At 45.9% G+C, this 21,543-nt stretch overlaps 1 protein-coding gene across 1 annotated transcript; it reads right to left on the bottom strand.

The window, feature by feature from the left end:
• Window positions 1-11,424: 11,424 nt before the first annotated feature.
• LOC119015446 (adhesion G-protein coupled receptor G7-like) lies at window positions 11,425-21,112 on the bottom strand. The gene is made up of 15 exons (XM_037091425.1): window positions 20,976-21,112; window positions 20,610-20,714; window positions 20,341-20,453; window positions 20,092-20,232; window positions 19,758-19,840; window positions 19,519-19,667; window positions 18,951-19,064; window positions 18,575-18,762; window positions 16,703-16,855; window positions 16,424-16,536; window positions 15,637-15,992; window positions 15,355-15,436; window positions 14,997-15,146; window positions 14,393-14,549; window positions 11,425-13,454 (listed from the first exon to the last, which is right to left on the bottom strand). Exons 8-15 carry the CDS (start codon window positions 18,587-18,589, stop codon window positions 13,260-13,262), a joined length of 1,221 nt encoding a protein of 406 aa, XP_036947320.1. The 5' UTR covers window positions 18,590-18,762; window positions 18,951-19,064; window positions 19,519-19,667; window positions 19,758-19,840; window positions 20,092-20,232; window positions 20,341-20,453; window positions 20,610-20,714; window positions 20,976-21,112; the 3' UTR covers window positions 11,425-13,259.
• Between the last annotated feature and the right edge of the window lie 431 nt (window positions 21,113-21,543).

Raw genomic sequence — 21,543 nt, 5'->3', positions numbered from 1 at the left:
TTTGAAGGTTTAAACTGACCTCAGATCGCCTCTCGTCTCATATTTTCCTCCTCTTGTGTCAGAGGCTCAGTTCACTCTGCAGCTCTGGATCGCTGCCCGGCACATGGATCAGATTGACTGATTCAGACTGGATCTGTGATCGTCCTCGTGAACATCCTCACCTCAGGAAGTGGTTTAAAACATGTAGATTAATGAAACTGTTCTGGAGAAGATTGTAAACATTTGTATCATTATTGTTTTATGTTGCGTGTTTAATCTCATCCAAACTCCGTCGCCATCGCCATCATGACCTCTGACCCTCAGCAGAAATAAAATGTGTGAGGTTTAACAGCAGGGATCTGAGGAGGCGTTCAGGGACTCACATGAGTGTGGGGAGCCACTCAAGAAATTCAGGAGAGCTTATATAAGTCTGGTGAGTTGAAGGACTCAAATAAGTTTAACCACGTATCTTTTATTCTGCTGTGACTGTAGTATTTTTAGTATTTTGTTAAAGATTTTAGGACTTTTTTTCTAAACAAACTGCAGATAAATTTTGGTTTGTCGGGCCGAACAGTTTCTCAGAGACACAGATTCTCTCAAACTTCTCTTTCTTGAACATTAAATCAACTTTTGAGTCCTGTAACTGTAGGACAGACAGCCGGCAGCTGGCGGGTCAAAGGTCAAACTCTTTAACATGACATGTTGGTAAATCTTCACTCTGCCTTTAAACTTCACCTGTTAATTTACATTCTGGAGGATTTAACGACTCTCAGTCCTCCGAGACGCGTTTTAACACCGCTGAGTGTTTCTTTTACAGCTCGCAGAGAGAAAACAAACGTTAATATTTCATGGTGCTGGTGGTTTCACCCGACAGCACCAGCTCGTCTACGCTCATCCAGACAGTCGGTGTAAAGCCGTCAGGACACGAAGACGCAGGACGGAGGGAGACAAAGACTTATCAGCTCATCAGCACACACGTGGAGTGAATCTGTGTGAGGTGACGGCAGGCGATGAGAGGAGGAGGAAGAAGAAGAAGAAGAAGAAGAAGAAGAAGCTGTTATGTCACACGTGGCCTCAGAGACTGAAGGAATCCAGCAGAAGTGAAGAGATTGATGTCTCGCTGGCTCTTTGTTTTATTCTCCAGCCGGCAGATCTAAAAGTCAAAACTCCAGATTCACAGAGACGGAAATAAAAGCGGGTCTGTGTTCACTTCAGGCTCCACGTTACAGACCAGCCGTCAGTTTCACCTCAGACAGGAAACAAGCCTGAACTTATCAAACTGCTTCAAAGCTAAAAGAGAAGGAACATGAGTTACATCTTCAATAATGAATCTCGTTAACAACATTTTGAGCGAAGGCTGTAGAGCAGCAGGTCATGTGATCAGTGGGTCACACAGCAGGTGGAACCAGAACACAAACTGGGCCAGCTTAGTTCAGAACTCCAGATCCACAGTTGATCGTATGTGCTGTTAAATTAGCAGTTTCTTTATGGGACTTCTGTATTGCAGCCAGTGATGGAAGTTAACCACGTACGTCCACTCATATAAATACATTTTGCAACAAAATCAAAAACCAGATGAAACACCAGATTTCTGTCCAGTCGTCCTGAAGTGACTCTGATCTGCAGAAAAACTTTTAATGTGATCAAACATGACTCGGCCGTCGGCTTGATGTCGGAGTGAAACCAGACTCCCGACACGTGCAGCCGGAGGAAGTCCATGTGTAGAGAGACCCGGAGAGGACGTGTGTCCTTGAGCTGCAGCGCTGGAATCCATCAAACCCAGTTACACAGTCCAGGACGGACCTGGGAGACCAGAGGGACATCGTGACCTCCGTCATTAAGGACGACCTCGTGCATTCAAAACACCTGGCGGCCCCCAGCAGCCAATCACAGCTCACGTCCCGCTCACTCCTGCACTGCTTCAGAATAAAAGCCCACAGACAGAAATGTTGAAGTACAAAATAAAAGAGGAGTCAGTCAGTGAGTGCTCGGGGACGTCATCAGGACAGGAAGTCAGGCCAGTGTAACACTCAGGTGTTAGACTAACCTGTGGAGTCCAGACTGTGTGTATAACGACACGCACCACCCATGACATATTCCAGCACCAGCAGTAAACAGCTCTGCACTGTGCAGCCGCGTCCTCGCTGACAGGAGAGTCTCTGTTTCCTGTTTCCTGCAGGACTGTTTCAGCTGCAGGTTCTGTTTGGGTCAGTGAACACAGACCGGACCGGTCACAGTGCACCGCAGCTGTCGGGGCCTGAAATGTGAATTCTGAACGATTTAAAGACGTTTTCTGGCCGAACGTTCGAAGCTGCAAGTCGTCTGAAGCTGCAGATTCTGCCGAGTGTTCAGCGTGGCCGTCAGAACTCGGCTCTCCTGTCTGCTCACCAGCTGCTCGCATGGAGATTTTCCTCTGAGTCTCAAACAAAAGCCTGAACCTGAACCTGAACCTCACCGTCTCTTCCAAAAGACATCACTTAATCAGCGCTGGCCCCTGGACGTCCCGCCGGGGGCCGTCCAAAGCAGAGCGGCCCCGCCGGGTCCAGGATCCTGATGACTTCAACAGACGTGCAGCGAGGCCAGAGAGAGCTGATGGTTTGAGCAGAGACTGTGTGTGTGTGTGTGTGTGTGTGTGTGTGTGTGTGTGTGTGTCTTTACAGGCCCGAGAATTAGTTCAAAAAGCTCTTTTAAAATATAATTGGCCGTCCCCCCGAGGGCCCCGGGGCCGAGCGGGGCCTCACGTGAGCTCGCTGTGTGTTTTAATAGACAGTTAAAGAGCCGCTGCAGGTCCAGATCTGCTTCTCATTTACAGGAAGAAAACGGTTATGTAACTGTCAGGCAGCCAATCAGAAGCCTGCGCAGGAGACTCCACTACACACAGAGTTTATACAGTTTGTTTTGACTCAACATCTCACTAAACTGAGCCGTTTGTTCATGGCGTCGTTCAGGACACAGGAAACCTTCTGTGGGCTGAAGCCAAGAGGACCAATCAGCTGTCAGGACGCTGTGAGTGTGAAGTGTTTGAGCAGAGACCCTCGACGAGCCGCCAGTCAGCTGACGTCCAACAGTCTGACAGCACGTTTCAGTCGACGTTCATCCCGCTGACACCAGCTTCATCTCAACCCGTAAAACACACAAATCTAAACGCCGTCACACGCGACTAAGAAGAAACAGTGAACGCGTCCTTTAAATCCTGTTAACTGAAGCTAACTGAGCACTCAGCCGTCAGCGAGGACGCTTTACCTCTGATGACTGAAGTCTCATTCTGTGGCGGACTGCTCCTTTAGGAGAGCCTGTAAATGAAGACGGATGGCGCTGAAGCGTCCGTCTGCGGCTCCGTTAATCTGATTTACTGCTGAGTTTCTCTTTCAATAAACTCTGGACGGAACACGATGGATGTTCCTCTGGACGGCCGACAGCTTCACGGCTCTGATGGATGGAGGCGGCGCTCGGTTTGGAGTGACGACAATCACCTAAAGAGGTTAATGAGGCGGAAAGAGCTGCTGACTGACAGCAGCCAGGGAGGAAAAAGATGAAGGCTTCCAGCACCACCACCATCATCATCATCATCATCATCAGCTTCAGCTACAGCCTGGAAACATGCTGTGGAAATATTCTGACTCCAGTCAAAACGTTCTCTCACATTCCTGCAGACGTGTTGGCGCTCGGCGGGTCACGTGTTCGCAGCTCGCCACGTCTCACGTCAGATTCTTCTTCATGTTTATACAACAAACGCCTGCTTCTGCAAACCGCCCACACGACTGCATCCACACATCACAGGCCTCCATTAATGTTAGCTGGATCAGCTGTCAGCACTTCCTGTTAGCAGCATGCTCGTACCATCGCCGGTCACTGTGACACTGGTGAACCCTGCAGCTATAGGAGCGTCTTCTTTCTATGTTGTTAATTCATGACTTTATGAAGCACACTGGAGCCAAGACGTGTTCAAGGGTTTTGGACCCGGCCGACTTCTGCTCCGTTAAAGAGTGCAGTCTGTTCTGGTGAAATAACTCCTGTGGTGAAACGTGACGGTGAGCTGCTGGACCCGTCTCTCGTTCTACACGATAAACTGAAGTATGAAGCGTTGGATCGCAGCTTCCTCACAAATCTCACGTCTCCATGTGGAGTCCAGCGATCGGCCAGGATCTCTGCGTCGATAAATCCCAGGAATCAAACAGCAGGAGGTCTGAAATATCTGAGTGTGGATCAGCTCGTCACGTCGTCGTTACACAACCTCCAAATGTGGTTAAAGAAACAGCAGCGACACCACAGAAGAAGGTCCAGACTCAGCAGGAGGCGTTCGGCTTGTTTTCAGCTGCATTTTCCAGCACGAGGTGGTGAAGAGGATTTGATTCATTGAGGAGATTCACACTGATGGAAAAAATGAAGCTATTTCCTCAAAGATTGCTCTCAAACTTTGTTTTTCTGCGAGTCTCATGTTGAAGCTCAGCAGCACAAAACTTCGCCGGCCTCAGGCTCAACATCAGATCTTATTTAGAGGCGCTCGATGGAAATGATTTACATCTTCAGCCTCCAGTTACCAAATTGAAAAAATGTGGTGAAGCAAACTTTTGTGGCCCTGAAATTCATTTCAGACAATCGTAGATAAAACGAACCCTGCAGTGGTGTAAACAGCTGATATCTGGGAGATGGAGACCTGTTATATAAGCTGCATACTGCTCTCACCAGACTCTCTGACAAAAAGTCTTTTTACCTTCAGCGGAGAGTTGAATGTTTGTGTTGTCATGTGTTCGCTTGAATTCACCACAATCACACATTAATGCAAACAGACCAGCAGCTCCGTGTCAAAGAGTCTCGTTTGTTTGAGAGACACAAACGTGCTGAAGACTGAAACTAAAAGACGTGAACTGTCCCTTTAAGTGTGGAGGACGTCTGTAGCGGTTCTTCTCGGTCCTGATTGGATCCTCCTCTCGTCGCCCGCCACATGTTTCCACTCTGCTGCTCTCATCACCGTCATTAAGAGATAATTAGATTACAGCTCAGAGCTCCGAGCAGCCGGGGAGGCCTTCAGCACCTGGGGCTGCCGTCCAAACCGCCGGGATCGGCCTGGAAAACGCCGCCGCTGATTGGTCCTGGCAGGTCTGAGCCCCGGAGCTGATTGGCTGAGAGTTCAGAATCGGGTCTGGACACACAGGAACATGTATGAAGAAGGAGGTTCATCAGTAAACAGGCGGCCGGGAGACGAAGCTGCCAGAGAGGGAATGTTGCAACACGTCACCGAAGATGAAAACTGGTTAATGTTTCAGCTGCTGGTGTTTTCATCTGGAACGCTCAGCAGCCAATCAGAGAATATCAGACTGAAACTCATCAGAACTGTGACGAACAGCTCACAAGATATTAAAGGACTTTTTAAAGGAATTTGAGTCAAACTGGCTTCATGGAGTCATGAGTCAATCAAATCTGAGCACACGCAAAACAGCTTTGTAGACATCATGATCTCTGATGTTCATGCAGAAATCAGAGAGCAAAACCCAGTTCAGAACTCCACTGACAATCTGCACGTTTTAAGATTTCTGCAGTGTGAGAGAGACCTGCAGGTGTGAAAGAGTAATAGGAAACGGATTCTATGAAACCTTTTGGCTTCCTTTAGCTGTCAGTCTTGGTTAAACATTAGAGCTAGCTTAGCTTGGTTAGAGGAGCGTATGTAGCGTCCTCGTCTCTGCGATCACGTCTGGTCCGACGTCGAGCGCTCAGCCTGCTGGATGTGTCGTCTTCCCTCTGCAGCGTCTCGCTGCGCTCTCTGTTCTTCTTCATGTGCTGTTAATGTTAGTTGGTTTGGATCTGAAGGGAAAAGATCCTCCACGATCTCTGCTGTCGTCACTTCTATCATCACTTTGAACACTTTTATGGTTTTCTGTCTGATAACAGCGAGCAGATGTTTCGATCCATTTTTAGAGTTTATACTGTGGAAACCTGCGCTGCAGCTTTATGTTGTTGGAGAGACAGAGAGGGAGTTACAGTCCAACATGTCTCAGTTTGTGTTGATTAATCATGTTTCTGTGAGCTCTTTGTGACTCAGGAGACCACGGAGCGATGATGATGATGGATGACATCACCAAAACTGTCCAATCGGTAATTAAGCAGTCGATCTGCATGACTTCATGTTTCCTCCATCTTAGTTTGATTGTAAAGGACAGAACCAGAGCGTTTAACTGAGCCGAACTACAGGTGTGAAGGAGAACAGCAGGTGTGAAGGAGAACTACAGGTGTGAAGGAGAACAGCAGGTGTGAAGGAGAACTACAGGTATGAAGGAGAACAGCAGGTGTGAACTACAGGTGTGAAGGAGAACAGCAGGTGTGAGGGAGAACTGCAGGTGTGAAGCAGAACTACAGGTGTGAAGGAGAACTGCAGGTGTGAAGCAGAACTACAGGTGTGAAGGAGAACAGCAGGTGTGAACTACAGGTGTGAAGGAGAACAGCAGGTGTGAAGGAGAACAGCAGGTGTGAACTACAGGTGTGAAGGAGAACAGCAGGTGTGAACTACAGGTGTGAAGGAGAACAGCAGGTGTGAAGGAGAACAGCAGGTGTGAACTACAGGTGTGAAGGAGAACAGCAGGTGTGAACTACATGTGTGAAGGAGAACTGCAGGTGTGAAGCAGAACTACAGGTGTGAAGGAGAACAGCAGGTGTGAAGCAGAACTACAGGTGTGAAGGAGAACTGCAGGTGTGAAGCAGAACTACAGGTGTGAAGGAGAACAGCAGGTGTGAAGGAGAACAGCAGGTGTGAACTACAGGTGTGAAGGAGAACAGCAGGTGTGAAGGAGAACAGCAGGTGTGAAGGAGAACAGCAGGTGTGAACTACAGGTGTGAAGGAGAACTGCAGGTGTGAAGCAGAACTACAGGTGTGAAGGAGAACTGCAGGTGTGAAGCAGAACTACAGGTGTGAAGGAGAACAGCAGGTGTGAAGCAGAACCATTCTCCGAGCCGCTGTGTTGATGCAGAGTTTTCCTCCTCAGCTGGATCAGCTGGTTCTTCTTGTGATGAACTGGCAGCTATAAAGTCATCAAACCGTCACGTCTCTGGCTGGGCGCACTGAAAACATTCCTCCTGGTTTTATTGTTTGGATCCTCTTCCTCTGCTGGTGGTTTCAGTCCAGGTGACAGGTGAGCTGAGACTCTCTCTGGGGTTTGTTGGAGGCTGAGTGCAGATTTAAATCCTGCAAACTCTGGACAGGAGAGAAGATATGTGAAGTCTGTTAACATGTTTAATCTCCTCAGAAGGTCCCAAGTCGACCTGAACTAAACTGAAGTGTATGAAAGTATCTGGCTCTGAACTCAGTGGCAGACAAGAGGAATCGTTTTCTCTTTTACCGTGTTGTTAACGAGGAAATCCCACTGAGGTACTTCTGTCACGTCCTGAATCTGTGAGCTAACATCGTCACCGTAGAACCGTTACTAACAGAAGAGGTTCGACAACATCCCTCCAGCATTTTACACTAATTCTGTTGTTTACGCTGTCGGACAGAAAGAGGCTTCAAAAAAGAAAGAGCCCTCCAGGTGTGAAAGAGCCCTCCAGGTGTGAAAGAGCCCTCCAGGTGTGTTAGAGCCCTCCAGGTGTGTTAGAGCCCTCCAGGTGTGTTAGAGCCCTCCAGGTGTGAAAGAGCCCTCCAGGTGTGTTAGAGCCCTCCAGGTGTGTTAGAGCCCTCCAGGTGTGAAAGAGGCCTGAAGTTTTGAAAGCAGGCTGCAGGGTTGTTGGGTGGATCACGAGTGGTTTGACTGAACTTATTATTTGAAAGTGAAACGTGATGATTATAAAACCTCCTCACTGTGTCCGTCTGACAGAAGTCACGATGTGTAACGTGTTTGTCAGCGAGCTTTATTTTGAAAGGCAGATGAAGACCAAACAGATGTTTGTGGATCTCAGAGTTTCCTCTAAAAACCAGGATGGAAACAAATCGTTCCACTTCTACTAAACCAAACTGATCCGTCTCCTCTGTGTTTCAGGGTTGAACCTCCAACTGGTCAAAGCTGACCTGCTGTTGTCCTGGTGCATGCTGGGAGAAACTCCGGACCTGAGACCATGAAGAAGAAGAAGAAGACGGTAAACGAACCTCAGGACAGACAGTAATGTGATAAATGTGCAACATGCTGAATTCATTCAGAGACAAACTGAATAACATCGTCTGTCGTGTTGCTTTTAATGTGAAATCTGAGCACACACACACACACACACACACACACACACACACACACACACACACACACACACACACACACACACACTGGAGGAAACCCCCGCGCCGTCACTTCAGCATCTGCTTCCAGTCAGAGCAGCTCTGTGATCGGAGGTTTAATCTGCTCCAGGCTCCACACACTGTCTCCACCCGGCCCGCCTCCACACCCCCGCAGAGGAAACAAACCACCCAGCAGCAGAGGGTTCAGGTCAGGATGGATTATGCAACAATCTGCCTTCAATATATGTTTAATAATGAGATTTCCTCAGAGACGCACCAGTGACAGAAACCTGTGCTGACATGATCCGTCAGAACTGAGAGGTTGATGAGTTTCTGCAGGGTTAGAGTGAGACGTTTCAGAGCTGTACCGGGTCTCACCTTCAGGCACCGGGTCTCACCTTCAGGTACAGGTCTCACCTTCAGGTACCGGGTCTCACCTTCAGGCAGCAGGTCTCACCTTCAGGTACAGGTCTCACCTTCAGGTACCGGGTCTCACCTTCAGGTACAGGTCTCACCTTCAGGTACAGGTCTCACCTTCAGGTACCGGGTTTCACCTTCAGGCACCGGGTTTCACCTTCAGGCACCGGGTTTCACCTTCAGGCACCGGGTTTCACTTTCAGGCACCGGGTTTCACTTTCAGGCACCGGGTTTCACCTTCAGGCACCGGGTCTCACCTTCAGGTACAGGTCTCACCTTCAGGTACAGGTCTCACCTTCAGGTACAGGTCTCACCTTCAGGTACAGGTCTCACCTTCAGGTACCGGGTTTCACCTTCAGGCACCGGGTCTCACCTTCAGGCACCGGGTTTCACCTTCAGGCACCGGGTTTCACCTTCAGGTACCGGGTTTCACCTTCAGGCACCGGGTTTCACCTTCAGGCACCGGGTTTCACCTTCAGGTACCGGGTCTCACCTTCAGGTACAGGTCTCACCTTCAGGTACCGGGTCTCACCTTCAGGTACAGGTCTCACCTTCAGGTATCGGGTCTCACCTTCAGGTACAGGTCTCACCTTCAGGTACCGGGTCTCACCTTCAGGTGGCGGGTCTCACCTTCAGGTACCGGGTCTCACCTTCAGGTGGCGGGTCTCACCTTCAGGCACCGGGTCTCACCTTCAGGTGGCGGGTCTCACCTTCAGGTACCGGGTCTCACCTTCAGGTGGCGGGTCTCACCTTCAGGCAGCAGAGGGTCCAACATCCTCCTGGACTCACCTGGTCCTCAGTCAGTCAGCCCACCTGCTGTGGTGCTCTCAGTCTGGTTTATGTTGCTCTGCAGTTTATTGGCGTTCAGCTTCACATAAAGACTCGTGTCTCACTTCAACAGATGTGATGAAGTTACATAAGAACAATAAAGAGCTTTACATCGTCTCTGAGGACGTAAACTCGTGGACGCCGGCGCTGCACAAACCGGGACGGTCTGAGTCCAGAGAACTGCTGGACATCAAACTGTGTCCAGTTAAAGTCAGAACCGCTCCTAAGAACCGTCCTCAGTCGGAGGTCAAAGACACAACCTGTGTTTCTGTAGTGACGCTGCTGCAGGTCTCATGGTGGAAACACTGTGAGGAGGGAATCATCCAATCAGAGCGCAGGAGGAAACTCAGGGTTCTGTGGAGGGACGTGAACCCAGCGGACATGAAATCACAGCCCACTGTATTCATTATTCTTACATGGACATTGATTAAGTTCTTGTCTGTCCTGTTGTGTCTGTGTTCTGGTCCACCAGCTGGACCGGTTCACTGGACAACATGTTGATCCTGTAAACACAAGAAATGACAATAAAGTTTTATGGAAACAAACTGGTGCAACAGGAACACGCAGACCGCAGCTGTAGCGCTGAAGGAGTGGTCCATGCTGAGCATGAGTTCTTGTGGTTCTGTGCTCGGTGTCATCGGGCCGACGCTGGAGGATCCACAACAAACAGACGCTGAGAGCCAAACGCTGAGTCAGCGGGAATCCCTCAGAGTGCTCACACTGATGAGTCATGATGGAAACACAGGAAACAGCTGACTTCAGATCAGAATCAGTCAGCTTCTACTACAACACATATCAGCCACTCGTTCTCTCTCTGCTGGTTCTGACCCACAGAGCGAGCGTCATCTCGTTACAGACGTCTGTTTTCAGTGTGATGACCTGAACTCAGCGCCGCTCGCCACGATCATCGTTTGGATCTTTCTTTGTCTGAAAGTCAAAAGTCCAGCGTGTGTTTGAGTCCGTCCAACATAAAGATCTGACGCTACTGTTGCTGCCTCATCAGGGCCAAACATTAACATAACTCTGCTAGTCATCAGCAGAACTTCAGCTGGTTCTGATCCAACAGGAAGTGCTGCTGTCCCGTCAGAAAGAGGGATTCCTCCTCCTCTTCTTTCTTTAACATCTCAAAGTGACTGCAGCAGCAAAGATCCTCTAAAACCAGAGAAGGTTTGACTTTAAGTGTCCAGAACGTCCCAGCACTCATTTAAAGGTCCGACCGGCTGAAACAAGGGTTGTTCTGTCAGAACATCTGAATTCAAATGTGATTCATCAGCAGTGACTCTGGACCGGCTGCAGCAACAGAGATTATTTCTCATCTGACTTGTTGAGTGTAAACTTCAGTACTTCAGTAAACTTCAGTACTCACTGAAGTACTTCAGCCTGTACTTCAGGCAGACACAGTGAGGAAGTACTTCAGCCTGTACTTCAGGCAGACACAGTGAGGAAGTACTTCAGCCTGTACTTCAGACAGACACAGTGAGGAAGTACTTCAGCCTGTACTTCAGACAGACACAGTGAGGAAGTACTTCACTGAAGTACTTGTGTGAGTAGATGTACTGAGTTACTCTCCTGCTGGACTCTCTCAGCTGGGTTTGTCTGTAAACTGCTGGCTGGAGTTCTGGTGCCCTCTGGTGGTTCAAGGTCTCCAGTGCAGGCTGACAACAAACCATAGTTTACTGGTCCAACTGGTGCTGGTTTGACCAGTAAACGATCATGTGATCGGCCCAAAGCCAGTTCAGACCACTGGAAGATAAACCCTAACATTTAACACAAACAACAGGCATTTTTATACCATCAAAACTAAGATTTAGACACTAAATTACTCAATAACTTAGCAGCTCAGATTATAAAAAGCGACCTCTGATCACCATTTATTAATATAAAGAAAGATTTGTTATTCAAAGGAATAAAAAAGACCAGTTTAGACCTTTATTATATACTGGTTTAGACCTCTGATGACCTGTTTCACCACCAATATCCAGTTTAGTCCAATAAAAGACGGTTCAGACATTCAAAAACCATTTAATAATATAAAATAATAGTTTTATTATGTACAGGCTGATTTTAAAATGGTGTTTATAGCACAAACAACCAGTATGACACCAGTTCAGACCCTCAGTTAGTTTTCAATAATATAAACAATCTGAAAGCCCAGTTTAGGACATTAACAGAACATTTCATCAATCAAATTAAATCATTTTGTCTTAATTCAGTTTTATCATGACAGCAGTTTCCTGTTTTTATACGATGAGTGAATATAAGATGTTTTCTCCGTCTGTCACTCAAGAACAACAAACGGGAAGTTAATGAAATACATGAACAACATTTTATTTAAAATAACAAAACTGTACAACCAAACATTCATCCAGCAGAAACACAGTAACTGAATAAACACAATAAAGAAAATACACAAAATAATCTAAAACAATGCTAAAATATACATAGAAAAACAAACAATTAATGAGTAAATGTACAATTTAAAACTGTAGTACTGTCTGTCTTTCCCTCACACAGAAACTTGCTCAGCTTTGTTATTAAATGTCGAGCTGCTGCCACCTGCAGCTGAAACAGAGTCACCGATTTATAAAGATGATCCACTTCAGTTCATACTCAGATTTATTATAAATGAATAAAAGAGATTTTTGTTCCATGGGGTCCGTTTGAGTCCCTGACAGGAGTTTTGGATCAAAAACAGTTTGCAGAACAAACTGACCCCCGAAACAGAAATCGTTTCAAATCACACGTACAAAACAAACAATAGCAACATATTTGAAATTTCTCTGAAATGACCCAAAGCGACCACAGTGACGACCTCAGTATTTGTTGAACATGATTTCATGACAGTATTCTGCTTTTTTACGACACGCAGATAATAATTAACTAATTTCTGCAGGTCAATAAACTGAAGTCAATTTTCAACTATTTACTATTTTCACCATCTCAAGAATCAAATGATTAATTCCCTGTTTTTCCAAATATCATTAATTAATCATCTGTTAAGATCTAATAACACTTGTCTTCATGCTACTAAAGTTAAATGTCAATCTTTTGATATTTAAAAACAACACAACAAATCAACAGATAATATTTCAGTTCACTGACCTGCAGAAGTTACACACAAACTAGTTGTAAATTAAAATGGTGTTATCAGCTGGAAAAGTACTAAAGAATTTACCAGCTGTTTACTTTGTGCTTGTTGAAAAACAGCAGAATATTACAACTAAATCATATTGGGTTCATTTTCAATTCATTTGGGGTAATTATGGTGGTAGTTTCAGGGTGATTCAACAGACATTTTTGTTGTTTGGTCATTTCCACCTACTTGAGTTATTTGAGATTTTTAATGATTTCCACCAAAAACAGCTGAAGCAGAAGTGGACCGGTTCAGTTTTCATCATCGTTCCTCCAGGTCATTAAAAAACACAAAGTGATGATGAAAACAATCATTTTGGTGCATTTTTTCCGTTTGACTTTCACTTGATTTCTCTGTCACAATGCCTTCTGGGAAATGTAGTTCCGTCACTGAATCCTGGAGCTGCTGCAGAAGACACATCGAAGCAAAATGTACGTGTATATTTTGGTTCTCCACTGAAAGTGTGCTGAATAAGCTGTTAGCACTTCCTGTTCACAGGCTACTTGTGGATGTACAGACAACTATCACTGGATTATTCTGATGGTGCAGAAAACTTAAACACATTAAAATTCTGCAGTTCTGGACTGTCAGAGATGATCAGGTCCTCTGAAGTGTCAGTCAGAAGTCTCAGTGATTCTCTGGGATCCCATGAGCAGAATAATAATCTCACATGAATGTGATCCACAAGGACACCCATGTACCTGCAGACTAGAACAGAGACTCCTGCTGGTCCTTCAGGTCTCTGTAGGACTCAGAACCAGCGGTGCTCCATAAGGCCTTGGTCAGGCTGTAGGATCTGCTGTTGAGGTGCATGTTTACGGCTGAGATGTAGCGGACAGGCCGGGACACGGAGGCTCTGAAGGACGGCGTTCTGGCTGTGAAGAGGATGAAAATCTGAAGCCCCTGAAAACACAAAAGCAGGAAGATGAAAGACATTTCTTGTGCGATGACGTCACATCGGATGGTCAAACACAACTTGAGGAGGCGTTCATGTGAACTGATTTTCTGATTAGTCTGACACCTCTTGAATGGGTTGAAGTCTGTTGATCCTTGATGGAGCTTCAGCTTTATACAGATTGTTTTAATATTTTGATCAGCCTAACAAACATAAAACCGCATTACAAACTGAATGTGAGCACATAGTTTATATGCAATATGTGAACTGATAAAAAAGAAAAGTTATCATAATCAAACGTTTTTCTCTTCAGAGTTTGGTACAGATCGTGTACCATAAGTTTCTGAATTCTGAGTTGTTGTTCTGACTTCACAGAAATGTTACCAGTCGGGAAATTATTTTCCAATTACTTTGACATCACATGAAAGCACGAGAAGTCTTAATAAATCTATCTTGTGTCCTCTGAAGAGGCAACGCTGACAGCTGCTTGTAACATTTACTAAACATTTACTTCTGTCTGCCATGTTTCTGTGGATCTGAGGTCAAAGTCTGCAAACGTGCAAAACATTTTGCAGTCTTTTCCAGTTGTTGTTCCCAATCGTTCAGAATATCACATTCATTCTGCGTGTCGGGTTCCAATTTTTCTCATTAGGCTGCATAAAACTCCACTTTTATGCAGATGTTTTATTTTTTTGGACGACATGGACAGCGACTAATGACAACAAACCATATTAGAAAACAACATCACAAATGAAATGTGCAATGAAATGCACCAATTAATAAAAAGTTACTTATCATAACCCAACTTTTACTTTCATATGCCATGTTTCTGCATTTATGACGTCAAGGTCAAAATGTTGTGTGTTGTAAAGTTACTTCATGTAATCACCACCAGATTCTTAGTTCCCCAGAGGGTCCGTACAGGGAGTCTGTCAAACTAACGTACCTGTGTGGTGGTGCAGAGACAGAAGATGATGCTGAAGACCAGGTGGGCGGTTCCCTCAGAGGCCAGGACCAGGTACCCCAGAGTCCAGGACACACCCAGCAACACGGCCAGAGACAAACTGATGAGGAACATCGTCCTCAGAGACGAAGGTTTGGTGCTGATCAGCAAAACATGACAAGTTGGTGAGTTCAAGTTATTCTCTGAAAGTAGATATTTTCATTGGAGCAACAAAGAGGAAATATACAAGGAAAAAACTCTCTTTCAGGAATTAAGTCTAAAACATAAGAGGACATACAAAGTCACAAGATCGACTCAAACTTACTTTATATTAGTTTCTCAAAATACCACAACCTTGAAATATTGTTACTTTTCTCTTAAATTGTTACAACTTTATTATCAAAAAAAGTACAATGGTAGACATTTTTCCTCAAACATTACCTTCTTTACTTTTCCAAAATTATGATATAAACCACACTTACACTTTTCCTTAAAGTAGTCTTAACACTTCATAAGGAATAACACCCTGCTGTTTGTCAGCCTCTTTCTGTCTTCTGTGTAGTTAACAATGAAGTTTGTGAACACATGCAATGGATACTGATGTTACCTCTTCTGCTCTCTGTCAGTCCTCCATGTGGTCAGAACCAGCAGTAGGATGTTGTAGATCAGGATCAGGCCAACAGGAAGCAGGAAAGCCCAAAACATCGGCTTCCCAAAGTTAAACTGTTTGTTCTTGTCCAGAGCTGCAAGCCAGCAACTACGTGATGAAGATACAAATAAATAAAAAGAATAAGATGTAAACTAAATATGTCTGACCTCAGACTCAGATTTGTTCATATTAAACTTGATCAAACATCCAAAGTTTCAGAAGTTGTTGATTGAGAGAAAGAAGGTTCAACAAGAAAATCAGGAACCAGCAACACGTTCGACACGTTCAAACAGTTAAATCATGATAACGGACTCACAACTCCTCCTGCCTGTATCCCAGAGGACTGTCCAGTCTGTAGGTGGCTCCCAGGGTGGTCGCCATGACGACCGCCGGCAGACCTGGGAGGAGACAGGAAGTGATAACTGTCTTTATACTTCCTCATACAGATTTTCTTCCAGCTCACTGTTGATTTCCAGGTTAGCTTAGCTTAGCATACAGAATGGAGACTGGCTAGTTGTGCACTTTGCTTACAATCCGCCTACAGAAGCCGACTTAGAGCTGAACTGTCAGACAGAAATCACATGTTTAAACCTCGTACCCCATCCAACAGTGTGACTGATTATACTCCAGTATGGAGGAAGTTCCCCGTCTGTCCAGAACAGCAGCACCATCTGAGTGCCGTACACGCTGTTCCACATGAAGGTGGCCAACAGGAAGAAGTGAAGCAGAGCCGCCACCGCCGTGCACGAGCCTCTGTCCGGCTCCACGCGCTCATCAGAGTCCAGGATGGTGTTGTTTGCATCGTCGACCCCCACCGGAGCGTCGTTCTGTCTGCTGGAGTTCTGAACTCCAGACAGGAAGGTGACGATGAAGGCCAGCAGGCTGACGTAGATACACAGCTGGGCGATCTTTAAGTTCATGTTGTTAGTCTCTTCTTTAGAGTTGATCCGAAAGCTATGAGGAGATCACGGACAGAGACAACGGGCACACTTTAAGAATTTTGAAAATAAAGTCATAACATTTTCAGGATAAAATGTAACAAGTTCTTTTAGAATGAAGTTCTAGAGTTAGAATGAGGACAAATATTTCCCGTTCACCTCACACAGCACAGAGTGAAAGTGCTACACTTCCCTCTGAAATATAGTTGAGTACAAAGAAGCTATAAACTCTATCAAGTAAAGTTCTGGAGTCAAAGCACTTGGTTACTTTCTGGCCCATAACAGACAGAAGAGTTGTGCCGAAGGTGAAAGGAAACATTAAACCAGATGCTCCAGGAGGAGACAGGAAGAGACAACCGAGAGGACTGTGAACAGTCCTGTGCAAAATGCAGGATCTTTATGTTGTGTAATACAACGTGTATAATCTTTAATGCAACATGATCGTACTTCTCTTTAATGTGGTGGCCGATCGTTACAACCAAGCAAACGATAGAAAGAGAAAGTCCAACGATGGAAATCCAGTCCAGGGCTTCTGCATAGTCGTATTTCTCTCTGTATGTCTGAAACACAAACAACTTTTCTTCAGTCACGAAGCTTTTCCTCGTTTAGTCTTTTTTATCAGCCACACTTGGTTTCAGAAGTCTACAACAGTCAAGTTTGTTCCATTGAGATAAGTGTAATAAACTGAGTCTCATTTGAAGGTTTATAATATGTTGTGAGTTTCACCCAGAGAGCAGCAAAGTTGGTGGTGTGGTTGCAGAAACATCTCAGCAGTCCGTCTGAAGCGTTTCCTTTGGAGCAGCCGTCGGTGCTCCAGTCGCTCACGTCATAGTTCCAGAAAACACAGGCGAAGTTGTACAGCGACGTCCCGTTCAGCATCTGAGAGCAGCAGACAGAACAGCTCTTCACCTCCGACCGATGCGTTCACACTTTAACTCAGTGAAAGGAGAAAAAACTGAAACCTCCTGTGAGGAAACAAACGTCCAGACCAAAGTTTGTCATGTTCTCCATCTTTGTTCTGCACGTTTGCTTGCTACATTTGTCAGCAACTAGAGATCTGAATGTGTCTTTCTAAAGTTTTATTGACTTAATGTATCATTAAGATACCAACAGATTAAGTGATGATGAAAATTATCGTTAGTAGCGCCCGACTAATGACCTCTGATGACATGGTTGGTTGGTTGTTTGTTTGTTTGGTTGGTTGGTTGGTTGTTTGTTTGTTTGGTTGGTTGGTTGGTTGTTTGGTTGGCTGGTTGTTTGGTTGGTTGGTTGGCTGTTTGGTTGGTTGGCTGGTTGGTTGGTTGGCTGGTTGGTTGGTTGGTTGGTTTGTTGGTTGGTTGGTTGGTTGGTTGGTTGGCTGTTTGGTTGTTTGGTTGGCTGGTTGGTTGGTTGGTTGTTTGGTTGTTTGGTTGGTTGGTTGGTTGGCTGGTTGGCTGGTTGGTTGGTTGGTTGGTTGGTTGGTTGGTTGGTTGGTTGGCTGGTTGGCTGGTTGGTTGGTTGGTTGGTTAGTTAGTTGGCTGTGTGAGTGAGTGAATCAGGTACTGAGCCTGAACAGCAGCTGTGGATCAACTGAATCTTAGACTTTGTCGATGTAAAGCACCAGGACAGTTTCATTCATGGACCTCATGTTTCTCCTCTGATTGTAGAACAACACAACACTGACCTGAACAATGAGCAGCAGGTTGAAGGTTTGTCGCTGCCATAAAATCACTCATAAAACAAACACTCAGTTGTCATTGATCAGTATTGTCCTGATATTAAAATGCAAGCGTCAATCATTAAATAATGAAATAAAGTGTAATAAAGATTCTGCGTGTTATAGAATGGACCAGTGCTCTCTGTAGTTTGTCCTTATCAGCGCCCGACAGCTACAGTGTGAGTTAACAATCAGAGCTCACACACGTTTATATCCATCCAGAATAAACGCCCATAAATCCACTCCGACATCAGAGAAAGCAGACGGTTAACTCTCCTGAGAGTCTTCATGTCATCTTTAGTGTGAAGTAATCTATTACATCCATGTGTTCACTGCAAACAGGAGCAGCTCATTCAGCACACAGTGAATGGAGACTGTCTGACTTCATGGAAACAAGTCAGCGTATTTGTATAGTGCTAATTCACAACACAAATTCACTCACAACACTTTTCCAGCTTGAGCAGGTCTGGACCGCTCACTCTGTCAATACCGGCTAAAACCAGAATGGCACTCAGTCGAGCGCATACCTCCACCAAGCCCCATCAGTCCTCTGTAACGCAGCCTGACCCAGGCCCTGTATCAACAGATCCACCAACACACCTGATGTTTTCATCCATTACTCCCTCACAAATGAACAAAAATGTGGAAAAAACATCAATGTTAAAGAAAGTGAGAAAATAGTCCTCGCTCCATCCACACCAACAGTTAATGGGGTCTTCTCTGGGCTGAGATTCGTCCTCCAGCCAAGGTTTTATTCAACAGCTATCAAACCAACAACCGACAAACAACCACAACTGGACACAGGTCCTCCTTCTGAAGGTCACCACCGGGCTCACCGTGTAGCCAGGCCAGAAAAAACATATAAAAACCACTGAATGAAGTTTGTTAACAGGTTTTCTTACTGTTGGTCTGAACATTATCTCCACGTGGTCCGGCACCAGGCTGTGATCTTGGCCTCCCAGTGTCGCCGACAGCACCCTGGTGGTGGCCCGCTGCCTTCTGTAGCGCCTCGACCTGAAGAATCGGTCGTTCTGGTAGAGGACGAAACCCAGCGAGACATTCGGCCGCTTCTGACGAACACCAGCAGCTTCTTTAGGTTGACAAAGACATTTAATCTTCATTTCTGGGGAGTCTTTTGCTAAAAACAGACAGCTCTCTAAAAAAAACCTTTACAGCTGACTACCTAGCAGTAAAATACGCCTATATACACTGACACTAGTCGGAGTATTTCATTATAGTAATACCAGTTCTGTCATCCAACAATGGCAGAAAACTCACCTGCTGGGAATCGTACGTATATCAGGGCGTCGGCTACAAACCCGTTTTCCACCACAACAGTTGACGTGTTCGTGTTCAGCTCAATTCGATCAGCAACAAAACTTCCAGACGTTCCTAAACACAGAGAAACAGTCACGAGTGACACTGTCATTACAGTACTGAACATGAACATTCAAGGTCTATTTTTGTAATAGTGATGGATATTTTTGTTTGTTTCAAAAGGAATCAAATTTAGATGCCAAAGTTGTTCACTTATTAAAATCATAAAACTTTTAAAATGCTTGACTGGCTGTGGCTCAACCAGAGAACCACACAAGACTGTGATGTGGACTTTAGACTAATTACACCTGATCACCACTGATCATATCAAATAACTCGGTAAGATCCAGTGATTGTCAACCTCTCATATTTATTCTGTCATGAAGGCCGATCATGATAACTTTATTCATTTACCACCTCTGTTGTAAATTATTTAATCATTATCATATAAGATACTCATCAACTTCCTCAACTCAAGTTTCAGCATTTTCTTTTACGGTCAACAACAATGACTTTGTCTGGTACTGACCTGACAGAGAGGTGAACTGGACCCCCTGAGTGTCTGCAGCTGGGATCTGTGCCGACTGGACCACAAGGTTCGGCTGAACCACCTGAGACTGAGTTGTGTTGAGACCGAGGGTCAAGTTCACGGAGAGCTCGTCCAGGGTTTCTGTCAGACTGGATGCAAAACATACAGAAATGTGAGTCAGACATGTTTTACCCAGGAACACGAGGACAATCAAACACGAGTGTGGAGTGTTTGCTCACCCCAGAGTGGAGTTGATTTCCTGGCTGACGTCTGCAGCGCTCAGCAGCTGACTGACTGTAGCGACTGCTGCCACCCTGACGCTCTGAAATGCAACACCTGCTCACTGAGGACACCTGACACAGGTGATCAGCTGATGCCATTTTCTGAACTTAACTGGCCACTTTACTTGTTCTAATACTTTCACTTACAAACTTAGTCATTATAGACACATTACTGATGGTTATTAATCAAAAATCTCTGTGTTCATATGTTGTTAAAGTACCAGTACTAATCCGAACAGTGTTGGCACAATATAAATACCACAGTATGTTAGTGAAAGATGACAGTTTGTACCTCTGTAGCATTAGGAGACCGCAGCAGTCTGTCCACGATCTGAGCTGCTGTTGTAACGTTTTCAGCCGTCAGCGCTTCAGGTTGGGAGGTCAGAATTTGAGTGCTGCTCGCAAGCGACTCTAAATCAGCTGGACTGGTGAGCTGAGGGAGGAAACATCTGCTGTTATCACACGTTCTCTCTGCCGACTGCAAAGATACTCTGCTACCAAATTTGATCTTTCTGGAAGGGACACTGCAGCATCATCTCACATTCTGTTGTATGTCGCTGAGCGTCTGGTCACACTGGAGACGCTGCACTTTAGGTTCAAAACTGGGTGATCCGTTGATGGTGGAACACCTGGTCGAAGCCTCCGATTTACCAGCTGGACAGAAATGAGTCGAAACGTGACACATGGACAGAAAAACACTTGTATGTGTGGGTGTACCTGATGGATGGGTGTCAGCCTGACAGCAGGGTGTTGATGGCAGTAACTACTGATGTCTTGATTGATGCAAACTGAACGTTTGTGAAAACTTACCACCACTTGTTCCTGTTGGACAGACTTCCTCAGAATATGCAAACCAGCCGATGGGTGTGCGTGGGAAATTAAACCCACTCAGCTGTTGTGCTCGACAAAAATTCTCTAAGAGGACAAATTTAATGAATTAGACCATTAGATGAGCCAAATGTTAGACATGGCACTATTTATTCTTAACTCAAAGAAAGAACCAGGCAGCTCAGACTGATCAGCCACCCTGAGGGCAGCGGGAACACGATGTGCCTTCATGGGATCAGTCGGTCAGACTGTGGGCGGCTGTTGGCTCGGTCACAACTGACACCTGGTCAGTCGGCCGACTGTCTGCGATGAATCAACACAGACGGTGCAGATTCATGAGAGTCGTACCTCGTGAACAGGTCTCTCCAGTCCATTCATCAGGACAGACACAGACGCCATCCAGGGAGATCCCACCATTATGACACACCAGAGGACGGGGAGTGGTAGGAGGAGGAGGAGGAGGAGTGGAGGGAGGAGGAGGAGGAGGAGTGGAGGGAGGAGGAGGAGGAGGAGTGGAGGGAGGAGGAGAAGCAGTGGTTTCAGGAGGAGGAGTGGAGGGAGGAGGAGGAGGAGTGGTGGGAGGAGGAGAAGCAGTGGTTTCAGGAGGAGAAGCAGTGGTTTCAGGAGGAGAAGCAGTGGTTTCAGGAGGAGAAGCAGTGGTTTCAGGAGAAGCAGTGGTTTCAGGAGGAGGAGTGGAGGGAGGAGGAGAAGCAGTGGTTTCAGGAGGAGAAGCAGTGGTTTCAGGAGAATCAGTGGTTTCAGGAGGAGGAGTGGAGGGAGGAGGAGGAGGAGTGGTGGGAGGAGGAGAAGCAGTGGTTTCAGGAGGAGGAGTGGAGGGAGGAGGAGAAGCAGTGGTTTCAGGAGGAGAAGCAGTGGTTTCAGGAGAATCAGTGGTTTCAGGAGGAGGAGTGGAGGG

Source organism: Acanthopagrus latus, chromosome 24, assembly GCF_904848185.1.
Source record: "Acanthopagrus latus isolate v.2019 chromosome 24, fAcaLat1.1, whole genome shotgun sequence".
NCBI lineage: Eukaryota > Metazoa > Chordata > Actinopteri > Spariformes > Sparidae > Acanthopagrus > Acanthopagrus latus.
Note: the sequence above shows the minus strand (reverse complement) of the source record. Positions and strands in the feature narration are given on the sequence as shown.

Coding starts and splice junctions, on each gene's coding strand:
- LOC119015446 (XM_037091425.1), bottom strand. Junction 15,147..15,354: donor GGATACAGGCAGGAGGAGTT/GTGAGTCCGTTA, acceptor TTCATCACGTAG/TTGCTGGCTTGCAGCTCTGG. Junction 14,550..14,996: donor ACTGACAGAGAGCAGAAGAG/GTAACATCAGTA, acceptor TTTGCTGATCAG/CACCAAACCTTCGTCTCTGA.